The 13,497-nt window shown below is 32.0% G+C and overlaps 1 protein-coding gene and 1 long non-coding RNA gene across 4 annotated transcripts in view; both read right to left on the bottom strand.

Moving 5' to 3' along the window:
- Positions 1 to 3,616: 3,616 nt before the first annotated feature.
- LOC105336854 (uncharacterized) overlaps positions 3,617 to 13,497 on the bottom strand; it is a 48,399-nt gene continuing 38,518 nt past the window's right edge. For all 3 annotated transcript variants that reach the window (XM_034458491.2, XM_066084852.1, XM_066084851.1), the window contains 7 exons: positions 8,505 to 8,590; positions 8,107 to 8,233; positions 7,971 to 8,012; positions 7,657 to 7,794; positions 7,440 to 7,550; positions 7,268 to 7,336; positions 3,617 to 6,671 (listed from right to left, as the gene is read on the bottom strand). In XM_034458491.2, the coding sequence (XP_034314382.1) occupies positions 6,603 to 6,671; positions 7,268 to 7,336; positions 7,440 to 7,550; positions 7,657 to 7,794; positions 7,971 to 8,012; positions 8,107 to 8,233; positions 8,505 to 8,590 (642 nt within the window). In that variant the 3' untranslated portion in view covers positions 3,617 to 6,602. The remainder of the gene's footprint in view (positions 6,672 to 7,267; positions 7,337 to 7,439; positions 7,551 to 7,656; positions 7,795 to 7,970; positions 8,013 to 8,106; positions 8,234 to 8,504; positions 8,591 to 13,497) is intronic.
- Positions 10,198 to 12,968, bottom strand: LOC136275483 (uncharacterized). Its single transcript, XR_010714062.1, has 3 exons — positions 12,103 to 12,968; positions 11,610 to 11,709; positions 10,198 to 11,203 (listed from the first exon to the last, which is right to left on the bottom strand). It is a non-coding gene; the product is annotated as an uncharacterized lncRNA (long non-coding RNA).

Consider the following 13,497-nt stretch of genomic DNA (forward strand, 5'->3'; position numbering starts at 1 on the left):
AAGTCACATTTTCTGACTTTACACATTTCTTCCTTTTAAAATTTCAATAAGTCAAAGGATTTACTATAGCGCTAGACATTGGAAAATAATTTCCAAAAAATGAGTTACCAATGCCTGACTCTCTGATTACCGAAGGTCTTAGTTATTATCGTAATTTATTACTAAACAGGCATGTAGGTTTCAAGTAGAGGCCTAATGTGTTCAAATTAATAGTATTACAAAAAGTATTTAAAATCTTAAAACATACAATTCAATACTTACTTAGGCAAAAACATTCCTTGAAAAAATATATAACGAATATATACGCAACAGACTATCACTTCACTGTGTACATCCATGTTATGACAACAGGGAAGAAAATAACAATTGCTTTATATGCAACCTACTACGACTGTGATTTGTATTTACTGGATATTTTCAATTGTTTGCATAATATCATGTTTATTAGGTAGGTATTAGGTAGGTATTTCAAAATACCTTGATTTTGTTCTGGAACATATATACATGTAGATAAGAAAAGTTTTTCTCAATTTCAATACAAAAATTAATTGTCACTGTATTATATGATATAAAACAATACTTGGCTCATATGATGTGATACCATATTGTTATGTATTATATGAGAGGATATAGTAGAATATGCATTATACCGTATGATACACTATATCATTTATGGTGCATTATTTCTTTCTATGATGCAATAGTGTATTATATTGTATTGTATCGTTTTATTAATACAATGTTGTATCAAATGATAAACTACGGATAGTTTTTGTTAAGACCACGGGGTCTGAAAATCATCACCATTATATTAAGGTAAATACATGTCTTACATGACACTTGATAAAATGAAAGTCAAATAATGTGTATTTACATCATCTGGGGCCCGTTTTTCAAAATGACATACGTCTAGACCTAAGCTTAGTCCAGACTAAATTAGGGACTAAACTCAAAATAAGACTAAGTTGCGTATAACAAAAAGGCGAAAACTTAGTCCCTGACTAAATTTGGGTTTTTTATCTACGCCTGCTCATTGGTAGGCGTAAGTTTGTACACAACATTGTCTGTACACAAGTCTGTACACAAAATTGGCGACTGCCTTGGTTTTCAAACAAAAACACTTTGTAACAATATGTGAGTCTATAAAACGAAATAGATTTCACAATTTTGAGAATTGATTGAATTTACATAATCAATTTTATGTACAATATTATAGTACATGTATTCACATTATTTAATTTCTTTATAAATCCGAATGAAATTTCCAAGTAAAGTTTAATTCATTTTATTGCATTAAAGATATATTTTTAAATGCATAGTTTGTGTCTAGTTTACATCAAGCTTTTCGTGCTCATCATATACATTATTATGTCCACTCCCCGCCCCTAATGTATAATGTAAATACTAGTTCAAATCACAAAGACTTAGATTCCTTTTTTGGAATGGCGGTGTTGGGATAGTGTTAAAGGTTCAGATCTTTTAAGTGATTTAAGAGTCTTTTTTTATGATTAATTATATCGTCACACTTGATATATTATATCTTTTCTCGTAACTTAGGACTATAAGGGAGTTATTAAGAATTATTAAGAAAATAGCAAAACAGTATCTTGATATTCCATTTGGATTCTTATAAAAAGTAACCCTATTATGTATGTTCAACTAAATACTTATTTAAAAAGAAATTTTGTTAATCCCGTTGTCACAAAACTTGTGGCATTCTGAATATATTTCTTTTGTAAAAGCAGAAAAAATCATTCAGATTTGCAGCTGGGTTTTTTGTTGTTGTTTTTTTACACATGTCTCTCATTGAAAATAACAGTTTAAAACGCACCTTTACATCCTGTTTACCTTAGGATTAAGTCCCGGTACATCTTATAAAACCAAGCTATAGTTAGGAAGTATCATTGAAAGAATTCATATTTCAAATATCAGACATCTGTAGGTTCCTTTCATTTACTAGACTTTGGCCTTAAAAAGGAGTTAGTGATTACCAGTAAGGCAAACTTTTATTAACTACATAATTCGAATATTTGATGTATGATGATGTATGTCGCGTTGAAGGCACATTGCCAATATTACCTTCGGTCTTCAGAGCTCTCTCTCTCTCTCTCTCTCTCTCTCTCTCTCTCTCTCTCTCTCTCTATGTACAATTAAACTATTATGAGTTATAAAATAAGTCATATAATAAAAAAGCCAAACTTTTTAATCTTTGTCAAACACAATGTTTACACGTGACAAGAAAATTAAAGGCCTTATAAAATCATACGATATCTTTCCATTACAGAAAGATTGATGCGTCAATTGACAGTTTGTATTCATAAACACAAAGAAGACCTTTGTTTATTTGAGTGTGTACAACAAAGAAAGATTGTTATATAAAATCTACACTGCATCTGCAGTATGGCAAATGTACAATGCTGTTTCACTATGGTAAAAAGAAAGGAACATGATTACAAAATGAATATTGATGAAAGAATTGTGTATGAATCTAGACATCATCGTTTGAGTTTACCTTAAATATTTTCCATGCCATTATGAACTTTATCATTAGTTGATCGCTCGAACAGTTAAAGACACACGAGACTTTCCTCAATTTTAGATGATTTTCCTTGATATTTTATTCCTAATTTGTGAACATTTAAATCTGTTAATTTCCAAAAGTTCAGGGTACATTACCATGCTCTTTTCGAATTGTCGTTAAAAAAGCATGCAAAATGCATTTGAATGCCGAAAAAAAAGCCATACTATACATTTTAAATTGAACACTTTATATCTTAATTGAAAAAAGAATCATATAACAAGAATATAATTATAAAACTACTAAGTGGAAATCTTCACGTTGTGGAGATAGGAAAAAATAGAAACAAGAGGCCCATGGGCCACATCGCTCACCTGAGGAACAATAGGTATGATAAAGTCAGCTTAAGGTAGCTCCATACTCGTAAAATTCTCTGGGGAAAGTTGAAAAACCGAATTGATTTGGACTTAATAGACTTAAATGTCATCAATTATTAGAAAAAAAATACATGTCATCACACTTTTTAAGATGCCAGATAAACATAAACTAAAGCATATTTTAGCATCAGAAAACTGTATCTTTTTTTGTTAAAAGTAAAATCTTGTTGGCAGAAATTTGTTTTTCTTGTTTAATTTTAATGTGAACTTTATCAGAAAACTAAAATTACAAAAATATTTCAAAATTAATCGTTGGAATAAGAAAAACTATAGCATTTAGACATACAACTGAGAGAAAAGTCAGAAAAAGAGTTATTTCCCCTTTGCATAGATAAAATATATAAAAAATTTGGAAATATAGTATGAAATTAAGTGCGAAAATATCTTGAACCTAGCAATAATTCTAATTACATCCATGTGATTATATTCACATAAAATAGATAAAACTATATTGCACAATTTTTAAAGAATTCAAAGTTTTACAAAAAAGTGTGACATCACAGAACACTGGATCTACTTTAATGGAGTCATAATACAAACAATCTGGACAATGTACAATAATACATGTAGATCCTGTATAAATAAAATCCATTTTTCCCCCTTGGAACTCGGATATGACAGCACACCTACGCAACTGAACAGGTACCAACGTTAACGCAAGCAGGGATAACGCAAGCAGGGATGACCACACACTTGCGCCAACAGCTCAACCTAACGCAAGCAGGGAGTACCGCACACTTGCGCTAGAAAGGCCAGAACACCAGCAGGGATGACTATACACTAGTGCTCCGCCGCAACCACCACCAATACAAGCAGGTATGACCGCACACTTGTATTAATGCGATACAGGGCAGGGATGACCGCACACTCTGTATCGTAGGTTAGAAAACACGAAGATTAGATAGAGCAGGGATGTCCACACTCTCAATCTATCCATACCTGTTCAAGGTTAAACCCAAACAGTCGCTCCTTGAAATGCAATAGACACTGTCCCTATATATGTGCCGGCCTATAGTATCTAAAAATTGGAAATCAGAAATAAACAAACTAATCCGGTCTAACCCAAAACTACTTATGCAGAACAACTTATATACATTGAATATTCATTATTGTATAAAGATAATCATCACAATAATTGGTTAACATTGGATGCATTAATTAAAAATAATCAAGAATCAATAAATCAAGGGCAATAACTCAATACAGTAATACAAAAAGATTTTAATGAAAAAATAGCTGTCTGCTTCAATTTTATAGTCATATCACATGTTGAGTATTGCAGTTCTCAAAAAGATCCTTTACAATTGTTTATATATGGGATATTTAGCTACATCAAACTCTGAATCTTCTTGTGAGGCCGAAGAATTGTCCTGGAGCCAAAGTCTTAATAATTATAAAGAATCTTCTTGCTGATTAGTTTCTGAGAAGAAGATTTTTAAAGATTTACTCTATATATTCCTATGTAAAACTTTGACTCCCCATTGTGGCCCCACCCTACCCCCGCGGGTCATGAATTTCACAACTTTGAATCTACACTACCTGAGGATGCTTCCACACAAGTTTCAGCTTTCCTGGCTGTTTAGTTTCTGAAAAGAAGATTTTTAAAGATTTACTCTATATATTCCTATGTAAAACTTTGACCCCCCATTGTGGCCCCACCCTACCCCCGGGGGTCATGATTTTCACAACTTTGAATCTACACTATCTGGGAATGCTTCCACACAAGTTTCAGCTTTCCTGGCTGTTTAGTCTCTGAGAAGAAGATTTTTAAAGATTTACTCTATATATTCCTATGTAAAACTTCGACCCCCCATTGTGGCCCCATCCTTCCCCCGGGGGTCATGAATTTCACAACTTTGAATCTACACTATCTGAGAATGCTTCCACACAAGTTTCAGCTTTCCTGGCTGTTTAGTTTCTGAGAAGAAGATTTTTAAAGATTTACTCAATATATTCCTATGTAAAATTTCGACCCCCCACTGGGGCCCCACCCTACCCCTGGGGGTCATGAATTTCACAACTTTGAATTTACACTACCTGAGGATGTTTCCACACAAGATTCAGCTTTCCTGGCTTTCTGGTTCTTGAGAAGAAGATTTTTGAAAATTTCTCGAAATTGTTCATTAATTTCTAATTATCTCCCCTTGAAAACGGGTGTGACCCTTAATTTTCACAACATTGAATCCCCTTTGCCTAAGGATAATTTGTGCCAAGTTTGGTTGAAATTGGCTCAGTAGTTCTTGAGAAGATGTTGAAAATGTGAAAAGTTTACGGACGGACAGACGGACAGACAGACGACAGACAAAATGTGATCAGAATAGCTCACTTGAGCTTTCAGCTCAGGTGAGCTAAAAATGGAAGATAGGTCCCGTCTGACCTTAAATATACAGCTGTTTGCACCCATATGAGTGTTTTCAATGATTAAGAATCATTCATTATCAGTAACATGCTTCAATGAAAGAAAAAAATTACGACTTAGTTATTTGTTGTTGTTGTTGTTTGTTTTTTTGTAGTAGATGTAACTATTCAAGATTCAAGTGCCTTTTAAATGTAAACCATGCTATACACTTGATGATTTAATCAAACTATACAACTCCTTCCTTTATCAGTTTGCTAAAGTTGTCTCGTGCAATTCATGTATGAATGGGATATATACATTATAATATCCAAGAAATTGTCTATCACTCAGTTAAATATTAGTACTTGGTTGAATCTTTAAGGATATAAATGTACTTCTATGTTTGTAAGTCCTTTGAAACTGACACCAAAAAGTATCACTAATATTTTCTTGTTCAATCATTTCTAAAAAAAAATACCCACAACTTGCAAAAAAGTAACTTGCTTTTACAATTATATAAATTTGAGCTTGGTAACATAATGAACATGTACCTACCAATGTGATTTAAATTACACTAAAGATACGTTTATATTCAACACACATTAAAGGTCACATTGGATTAATAGAATTGCTTGATTAAAACTCAATCATTTTAAATAAGAAAAAAATATATAAAACCGCTTTGTTCAATATTAATGTATTTGATTACATATATCATTTTTACCTAAGCTTCTAAAATATTTTGACTACCAAAAGCATATATTAAAAGAGTGATCTTCGCTTACGGCATTTTAATCATACACAAGTAAGATCATCACAAGCCATATGCATCATCCAAAAAAAACATATACAGAATAATAGGGTAAGAATCGGCTATGTTCGTTTACTTCACCTGTTTAAAACACAAGATAGATCTCTGCCAATCAGTGAACTGAAAAATGCTTGAAAAATAAAATATAACCAACAGAGGACTGAACGGCATAGCTATGCCATTAGTCATCTTTACAGTCCTCCGAGTTACCTTAGGTTACAATTGACTGAATGACAGGAATTAATTCTGTAAAACAGCAATGTATGGATCAACAGTTTGCTTCAAAGCAATTTAAAAAAACATATAGAATACATGTATCTCTAGTAACTGTGTCTGCGTAACAAGTGTTCGAGTTCCTTAACTCTAACCCCAAAATAGATATAATCAGTATAAACAGACGTATGTTAAAAGCAAATCAATAAACATAACCATAAAAAAAATAAAGTCATTTCAAGTGCAAGTTGTCATTGCGTGCGTACATGTACATCATCAATATTTTCACATTTCAGTCACCGTGTACTTTTTCTTCCATGGGTTAAGATTAAATGAAAACCGAAATCGTCTCATCTGTAAAAGAAAATTATATAGCATTAAACAAATTGTAAAAGAGGTAAAAAATTAATTACCAAAAAAAAAATCAATGAAAGAAGCTCACAAACAAATTTAAAACCGCAACTATTTAGCCTATGAAACTACAGATAGTTAATATTCAGCCCTTTATGTATTGAAAACACACGCAACAACGCATTTATAAAATGTAAACACATTGACTGGAGTGGACGATAAAAATATAAAGCACTTAACGACACAAACAATGAAATTTTCTTGACTACCTGCATCTTCTTCAGGGTAAGCTATTTGTAACCCTTCTTATCCAAGAAAAACTGAATAGACACTTAAAATGTACTGATCGATTTTCCATCTATTCACGGGCCTTGATTAAATGTCTCATAATTAATTTGATTTTATATCCAGGTCTTGAGGAACACAAACGTTAATTTGTAAAGGAGTTGTTATTATATAGTCTATACAATATCTTATATATCAATACATTGTATTTGGGTTATTTACGACTAACCGATGAGTGATCTTGTACATGTTCTGATTACATTCGTTTCAGCCGAAAACTTATTATATTGCAAGATGTTTTAAAAGAGGAATACCGTGCGTCCTTCTTGTGATGTCAGTTTCATTGTGTTGTTTGTAGGATCATTTTCTGACATCACAAAGCTCTGAAAAAAGTGTCTGATTAGTATTAAAATCGATTCATGATTAAGAGTAAATCAGATTCGTTTTCTGTGACTTGTATGAGGAATTATTACGAAATTGGCCTACTTTTTCATGAGAAACACTTGCAGGACAATCAGTGGACGCTGTTCTTTCTGTCATAAATGAATCGGATTTTTTGACTTTATTATTACGAAGTTTTTCAAATAAACCCTTTTTCTAAAAAAAAAGAAAACAAATTGAGGTGTTAATATCAATATGTTTTCAACCATTTCATTAAATCAAATCATATATTTTAGATTCTATCATATGTGCTTTTCTTTACCTTGGTTTCCACCAAAGGAGCATTGAATTTAGATGTTGACTGACTTCGTGATACAGAGGTAGTTTCCTTTTTATTGTGTTCTGCAATACTAATGAAAGTACCAACGGCTGGATATCTGTTCTTTAAACCTTGTATCACCTGCAAGTAATACAAAATATCCATCAGATGTTGATCAAAAGTACAAACGCTTAATTATAGCAAAACTATTCCAGTTTTTTGTTGATGGTCTTGAAAAGTAACGGATGCGAAATGAAGTTTTTCAGAAAGTAAAGATCAAATTCATACTAGTTATTTTTCTTTTTTCGTTTTCTCACCTTTTTGTTTAACAGTACGTGCGATACAAATATGAAAAACCCCTAGAAAATATCAGGAAAAAAATATCAAATAATGAAAACTCATAAATGTTCAATTTCAAAAGCAACCAAAAACACATTGTAAAGAAAATCTTGCCTGTAGGGAATTTGCAATAACAAAAATATATTGAAACACATCTGCTTTTTCATTAACGGCTAGAATTCCGAATAACCAGGTCACCCCTAACACTGGTAGAAGTGTTCCAAGGGACCGTAATCCGGACCTGTTTGTGCATACACAATATTTTTTTTAAAGATGAAATTGTAAAATCAAACCAATCATTTTTCATTATAATGATCATTGTTTTTCTTATCTCTAATTCATAAACTGTTTATGTTTTAGTGATTTGTTTTTTAAATTTCAAGTACAATGGCTATGTTGATTTTAAAACACTCAATAAATGGTTTGTTAATGCAGGTGATTTAAAAATAAATGGATAAGAGGCATAAAATCGTAAGTGAAGGTACATAAAAGCTTAAGATAGAATTACGTACGTCGCCTTTTTCTGCAGCGAGGATTTCGTCATTGCACTGGAGGCACACAGTACCCTTACCAGTGAAATGATTATCAGTATGTTTAACTGAAATAATATGAAGTACATCGTGTAGCCATTTTTACGTGACAAATGTACCATAAAAATATTCTCCATACATATTTTAAATTTGTAAAAATATTTTAGACTTTCTTTAATCTCAAATTATAATTTTACATATTGTTTCTTTTTCAAGCACATGTACATGTTTTTTCTATTATTTCAAAATAACTTAGAGGATTTTTGTTGCAGATTAGTTTAATAGTCATTGATTTGTACATTGAACTTTTTTTATGATCAGGGTAACTAAGGTTCAAACATTGCTTACACTGGATGAAATATCTGGTTTCAGCGCTGCGGAAACCCTTTGGAAACTCTGCGGAAACTTAAGGTTACTTTAAGTTTCCGACAGGTTTCAGCACGGAAACTTCAAGTTTCATTAAGTTTCCGCAGTGCTGAAACTTAGGCTGTCCATGAATCCAAATGGTTTCCGCAACGGAAACTTACTGAAACTTGAAGTTTCTGCATAGTTTCAATCTCCATATACGTTTGGGATACATATTGTTTACAAATGGTTTCCGCGACGGAAACTTACTGAAACTTGAAGTTTCTGCATAGTTTCAACCTCCATATACAATTGGGAAACATATTGTTTACAAAGGGTTTCCGCAACTGAAACTTTTTATATTTTTGCTTTCACAAAAGCTGAGCAAGGTTTCTACTTTATGTAAAAACAAAACAATTTCAAACAGTTCCAAATTTATTTTGTTCAAAAATCTGAAATTGTTTCCAATAATAAATAAAATACAGTCAAGATACAATAATGGAGAAACATCCATATGGCAATTCCCTTATTAGGGACTTTTATTTAAAAAATGATAAAATTGCACAAGAAAAAAAACTCCCATAGAAATCTTTACATTTGTATTTTTTTTCATCTCGATTAAATGCCTATCAGATCTCCCTTTAAAAATGCAACAAAGATCTTACTTTTTAAAAAATATGAATGCAATTTACAAAATAACTGCACGTACATGAATAAACAAAGAAAACTTCACTGTTACATGAACATGATACACTTGTCTCAATTTGTTTTGAACTACAATGAATATGTACACCATAAAATATTTTTCAAAAGTCTAAAGCATCCATCTTTAAAAAAAAAAAATACACTACAAGATAGTAGTTGACTATAGAGGTATGACCCAGATTTGATTTGAATATGTCAATAAATTCCAAAATGAGGTCAAAGTGACCCACTTACAAGTTGGGATAAACCTTTTCTTTGTTAGTAATATAATCTAATGTTTTACAATAGAACAGGATTTGATATCATTTTTTTGATAATCCATTAAGTCCAAAGTGAACTTTTCATTTCCACCCATGATGTACCAACTGATCAGATTTTAATATCATAAGCCTGTCAGTATTTAATAGATGACCCAGAGGGGGATATGAAAAGCTTGTTAGCCAATAAAAAGCTAACAATGGAGCAGTCTGTCAAATCGTGTGCAAAAATATGATATACACATTTAATTAATTATGCTGATTGCAACACACTTCATTCCTGATGAATATTCTTCTTTACACATGGTTTACCTTCCTACATTTCACTACTTTACCTACATTAATATTTTTAAATCCAAGACATGAAGTAAAATATACATTGTTTATATATGACAAGTATTACTACATGTACATGTACTTGCTTTTTGTAGCATGAATGTATAAAATACAAAGTATCACACAGATCATTCACCTTACAATTCTCATCAATACCAGCATTTTACTTATGATATAAAAGCTAATTCCAATTATATATTAGTTACATAACACAGATTAGAATAAAACCCACATGGAAACAACTTTCCATCCAAGTTATTTTGTTATATAAAAATTGTAATACATGGGGTATATGTTGTCTTTATATATTTTCATATACGACATAATTGAATATTGTTTGGTGTATTTTATCATTTCTATGACCCATGCATTCATCTCCTAATGCAGTGTTTTTACATTTAAGATTGGTTTCTTAATTTTTCATATATTACTGCAAATAAAAACTAAGTTATCAATAAATGTTTAAACAAAGAAAATGGAAAAAAAAATAGTTGACACTTATCAACTTGCAGGTGTGAGGATATATGTTACATGGAGTCTAATATTTTATGCAATATTTGCAAATATAACAAATTATTTAAGAAAATGAAAGTTAATATCTGCAAGGTCTAATCAATCATTTAATAAGTCAAAACCATGTGATTTTCTAAGATTCTAGCTTACAGACAGACATTGTAATATACTGGTATTTGATCATATAAAAAAAGTACTTTTATAGTTTATAGGTTTTTTGAAATGAGAATACTTTACAGTTAAAAAGTCTTGTTCTGCAGAGGTTTAGTCGGGTCGTAGAGATGTGTCCATTCGAATCAATAAGGAGTGTCCTTGGCTGTTGTTGATGTAACCCGAGTCGTAGTTTATGGAAATAGGCCTTTTTTGGGGACTTTCGAGCATTGTCCAGACCGATGAAGCACTCATATGATCACATCATGGCTACAGCAGACTTAGTAGTTCTGGACAGTGGTAGCATTAAAATTCTTCTTCTTGCGATGAACTTGTTCCTTTCACTGGGCTGTACTTTATGTCTGTTTTATTTATCTTAAACATGAATAATAAAGTTTCATTTAGATTTTTAAGCAATAAACATAAGTCATTCAGCCTAACATGTAATAAAAGCATTCTGAATAAAATTCTGAATACAGAAGCTACTATGCAGATGCCAGTTGCTGTTTAAACTATGTCATATAATGACTACAGTAGTATCTGGTCTAAAATGTTTCATTTTATGTTTGAAGCTATGTTATTTTCATTTTGATTCAATTATTGTTTGTTGAACAATGGAAAAACTTATCAACAATAAGTGTGTTTCACCCCCCCCCCCCCCCCCCATCAACCTCCTTTTCAAGAACTTAGACCTGGATTTCCCAAAAATTACTACAGTAAATTATAAACATCCAACACATGTATAAGTTAATGGTGAAAATAATCAATTTCAAACCAATACCTTGCGTTCACATCGTCCAGCTGGTCAAAACATTCACCCGAATCACCGAACAGAGGATGCAACTAATCACCGGAAACATTGACTTTGTATGCTGTCAATGCTGAAAAAGAAAAACGTGAAAGATTTCATTTTCCGGATTTAATTAATAAATTTTTGTCGTTACATTTAGAGTTTGTAAATTGTATAATGTGCGAAAGATTCATTGTTCGTCTTGTTTACCAACCAAGCATTCATATATTAGGGACGTTTATATAATTATGTATGTGTATACCCTGGATAATCTTGATTATCATGCATATAAAGTTGGTTAATGGTTAACTTGGTCAAAACGTATATTTAAAAGAGATACGGTAATAAAAATTAAAACGCCGAACCAAGTTTGAAAAAAATTACGCCATCTTGATTTGATGGCGCGAGATCTCGTTTACAAATGAGAGATAAATTATAGCCTTGAAAATGTTATTGGGAGTATCTATATTGTGAATTAAGTTACCTTGACATGAGTTCTTCGTTCCTGCATTATCTCCTTATTGTAGAGGCTATTAATGCTTCTCAGTTCTCCATTTTACAACAGCACCTTCTTGTCCATTGTAACCTTCGCTCGGAATCATAAAGTGCGCCAATACTGACCAATCAGAACCCGCTAAATCTTGGAAAAGTGCATCTTGGGATAGTTTAAAATGAATAATGTTTAATCAAAATTATCATTTTTTACCGAATAGTATACTTTTACATGTATATTTATTTTAAATAAGAATTGTCGGAGTCAGTATTTCCTGGTTAAATACGACAAAGTATTGGCGTGTGTTTGTTACACTATTGTATTTGTAACACGTGATTAACCAAAAAAAAAATGGCCGACCGTTTGTTTACAAATGTCTAATGAAATTAAACAAGTTTTAATGAGACATATGTATCAGATTTTGTCTTTAACTATATTGTATTTTCATGTACTGATGATTTTGCCAAACTAAATATGATAGAGCCATATATAGTTTACTGACAAGTTAGTCTTGACTTGTCCAATTTTCACCGCGATTCTAAGCACGGTCATATTCTTATTCAAATTATAGAGGTGTGAAAATATTATGTTCATCACAGAGCAGGTTCTGCATGAACACACAGAAATCACAAATATAATTAGATGCCGATCAATTAACGGGGTCCGGTTAACAGCGTTTACCCGTACGGTGAATTTACAACTACGATGAATTGATGGCAATTATTTTACAGTTACACATGTGCACTGATTGGTCATGCGATGAACAGTACGTTAAGAATACTTACGAAATTAAAATACAAACGCGTTAAACAAGCCGGGAAGTAAGACGTACACGTCGGACTGATATATAAACAAAATATAATCTTAATTATTTGGTATACTTTCTACATCAATACGAATGTATAATCAAATTTTAAAAATGGGATTAAAATCACGTGCACCACATGGCTAGTGCTGGATTTTAAACTGATTTTGTAATATAACGTATAACTTCAGTAAAATTATAAATAATGCTTATTATATCTTATAACAGAAACATGTGCATGTTTCATAAACATGTATCAATATCTGTGTTTACAGTACAGAAAGAAAATACAAAGTATAGAAATGCACGAATCACATAGGCGTCGAACCGGGGGGGGGGGGGGGGGGGGGAGTGGGGGGGGGGGCTTAGTGCAAAGTTAGACTATAGCCCCCCCCCCCCACTTTTTCTCGCCGGAAATGTAATTGTTCCTAAATTTACCTTGAAAGATTGAGAAGTTGGAGTAATAGGCATACTACCCCCCCCCCCCCCCCCCCCGACTCGAGTTAGGAATTTCATGATTTTGGGGGAAAAAATTTGGGTAGGGAAATATATTTTCGGAAGTATATAGTATAGGTATACCC

This window comes from Magallana gigas, chromosome 5, assembly GCF_963853765.1.
Source record: "Magallana gigas chromosome 5, xbMagGiga1.1, whole genome shotgun sequence".
Classification (NCBI taxonomy): Eukaryota; Metazoa; Mollusca; class Bivalvia; order Ostreida; family Ostreidae; genus Magallana; species Magallana gigas.